At 41.1% G+C, this 2,945-nt stretch overlaps 1 protein-coding gene across 1 annotated transcript; it reads left to right on the top strand.

Moving 5' to 3' along the window:
• Positions 1–302: 302 nt before the first annotated feature.
• Positions 303–1,560, top strand: LOC147963442 (uncharacterized). The gene is made up of 3 exons (XM_087526554.1): positions 303–368; positions 787–956; positions 1,300–1,560. The coding sequence occupies exons 1-3, from the start codon at positions 344–346 to the stop codon at positions 1,558–1,560; spliced, it is 456 nt and encodes a 151-aa protein (XP_087382680.1). The 5' UTR covers positions 303–343.
• Positions 1,561–2,945: the final 1,385 nt, after the last annotated feature.

Genomic DNA, 2,945 nt, shown 5'->3' with positions numbered 1-2,945 from the left:
TGATGCTAGTATGGTACTATGCCGAGCTTCATGACTCGATGCTAGTTTTCTATGTTGGTTTGCATGTTGAGCTTGATGATCATCCCATGCTAGGTTGCTACATGTGGTTGTTAGATCCATTGATCTTGTTTAACTAGTACTGATGCTAATTTCTCGTTAGCCTTTATGACTAGATATTCTGTTAATTTCTCACACTACGGAAGCATGTGCGTGCTGTTAATTTTAGTTACTAAACCTGAATATTCTGTTTTCTGATTAAGATCGATGCATTGAGAACTTTATGTTACTGTTTTTCTTTCCTGTGAAGTGGATCGTGCATCCTTGCTCATATTGGTTTAGGAAAATGGCGCCACCACCACCACCACCATGTCGACTGTTCAAGTCAAGGTGCGCCAGCAGCCTTGCAACTAGCACGCTGTTCTACATCTACATCCAGCCGAGTTTTCTTCATGCGGCAGCAACAAATTATATGAAACTTGTAACAACTATTTTGTTCTTAGTGTTATTGGCATTAATGCATTGTGTCATTTTGCTTTTTTACACGGATTGTCCCATGCAATGTGAGGTTGAAATTCAACAAGCTGACCGGAGACACTGTGACCTTTGAGGTTCCGGGGCCCCCCTACACTATGGAGGTCAAGAAAGGACGCAATATGTCGCAGATTGGAGGAGATGGATGGGTCCGTTTCCTCGCCCACATGGGTATCACTGGTGATGAGTTGATTAGCTTCTCCTTCAGAGCAAAAAGATCTAAGCTGGCTGTCATTTATGTCAACACGGAGGAAGATGATGAAGATGATGAGGATCCACTTGATGAAGCCATCTATGCTCAAAGAATGAGGCTGAGCGAGGAGGAGGTGTGCAACCTATGGGACATAATTCCGCCACGTGCTAACTTTGTCGGGGTGCCTATCGTGACCCGCATGACAAGTACCATGGTTGATCGGCTTGTCATGGTATGTTATACTTACTGTACTAATTTGATGATATATATATGTTTTATTGTTATACTTACAAATGCAAATTATCCGATGATATGCTTAGTGTAAAGTCCAATGATATGATGTGTGGAAGCTAGCCGATGATATGCTTTAGTGTAGAGTCCCACGACTTGCTTATTAATGTAGAATCCAAGGAACTGTTAATAGTGTAGATAATCCATACTTATTAGTAGAATTCATGCTTAGTAGAAATGTAATACTGTGTCTTTTGATAGTGTAGAAATCTATACTTAGTAGAAATATATTTGCAAGAGTATGTGCGAGGCTACTTATTAATTGATATGTTTTTCTTATTCAGAAATTGCCAAAGAGCCTATCTGTGAGTTGTGGTATCAAGCCTAATGAAGAAGGTTTAGCTAGAATACGCCTTACCGCAAGGGGCTCCATCACCACCTGTGCGTACGGCGTGGACACGGACGGTCGCACACACTTAAGCTCGGTTGGGTGGAAGAGCTTCCTCATTGGCAAGAATCTTCGTGTTGGAGAAGCCATCCTAATTACTATCAGGAACACCCACCGCCAAGGCTTGAGGATGATGATCGTCGTCGATATCATCTAGAACTACATATGTGTGTGGCTGTATGAGTACCTAGTAGAACTGCTATATATATGTGTGGCTCTATGACTACCTAGTACTGCTTATCATATATGCTACTGTATGAACCATATATGTGTGTGAGGATGCATGTTGTCTATATATGAGTACCTATAATGCATTATGATATTGTATGACTACTGTATGACTATATATGAGTATCTGGTATTGTGGTATATGTGAAATTGCAGTTTATTGAAACGGGTACTGTTCTACATCAATAGAAGCAGAAACAAATGTTGAAAGATACAGCAGCAACGCGGGGACAGAAAAAGCGCTACATGTACTTAATAGTACCGTGTGACAGAACATCGCTACTGATATAATTATTAGTAGTAGAGCTGGGTTAGACCGCGCTACTACTACCAGTTAGCTTGTAGCGTCGTAATAGTAGCATGGCCACCCACGTTGCCGATAGCATTAAAACCCGCGCCACTACTAGGGTTTTCCCTAGTAGTGAAGTAACAACAAAGCTCAGGAAACTGAATTTCGTGGCAGGAGAGGATGAGAAGGTGTTCATGTCAGATGACGAGGAGTATGAAGATAAAAGGAAGACCTTCTCGGTCATCGTTAAGGTCTTGTCCCCAAATGTTATTCAGTTTCAAACCATAATGGGAGCTATGAGACCTGCTTGGGGAAATCCAAAAGGGCTCAGAGCAAGGATGGTTGGGGACAATATTTTTTATAGCAGACTTCATATTAGAGGTCGACAAAGAAAGTGCCCTGGATGGGACCCCATGGCTAGTTGGTCGCTATGCAGTGCTCTTAAAAGATCTTAATAGGAATCTCAGACCTTCAGATGTGTGATTCGAGTCAATGCACATTTGGCTTAGAATCATGAAGTACCATTCAGGTGGATGAACAATAGGAAATGCTGGAAGGTAGCAAGTTTGGCAGGCAAAGTAGTCTAACGGATGTTGATGAATTTGGTGATGCTGCGGGAAATTTCTGAGAGCGAGAGTAGAAATACCACTCTAAAAAGGTACATTACTATAGAGACTTCAGAAGGAGATCAATTTTATGATTTGCAATATGAAAAGTTACCTTTCTTCTGCTTCTCTTGTGGCATCATGGGGCATTCTAAGCTAGAATGTCCAAACCCATCGAAAAGAGAGGCAGAAGGAAAATGGGAGTATAGCAATAAAATTAGAGCTCCAAAAGAGAGCAAGATAAGGATTCAATCATTTGCACAGGCAGCAGCAACATCAGACTAGAGTGGAACAACAAACAGAAGTGATTTTCATAATAGCTCAAAAGAAAAGTCAACGGAGGAATTTATGAGTGATAAATCAAAGGAAAGCAAGTAAATCATGGACAAAGAACTTACAACTTATGTGAAAAAGATGGAA

The sequence above is a fragment of the Triticum urartu genome, chromosome 6A (assembly GCF_056163025.1).
Source record: "Triticum urartu cultivar PI428250 chromosome 6A, HENAU_Tu73, whole genome shotgun sequence".
Lineage (NCBI taxonomy): Eukaryota > Viridiplantae > Streptophyta > Magnoliopsida > Poales > Poaceae > Triticum > Triticum urartu.
The sequence above is the reverse complement of the archived record's forward strand: the minus strand, read 5'-3'. Positions and strand labels throughout refer to the sequence as shown.

What these genes read in the sequence shown, in the direction of transcription:
- LOC147963442 (XM_087526554.1), top strand. Translation starts at nt 344, where the DNA reads ATGGCGCCACCACCACCACCACCAT. An exon ending in GCCACCACCACCACCACCAT is followed by an intron (nt 369 to 786) that starts GTCGACTGTTCA and finishes ACACGGAGGAAG; the next exon opens with ATGATGAAGATGATGAGGAT. An exon ending in TGGTTGATCGGCTTGTCATG is followed by an intron (nt 957 to 1,299) that starts GTATGTTATACT and finishes TTTCTTATTCAG; the next exon opens with AAATTGCCAAAGAGCCTATC.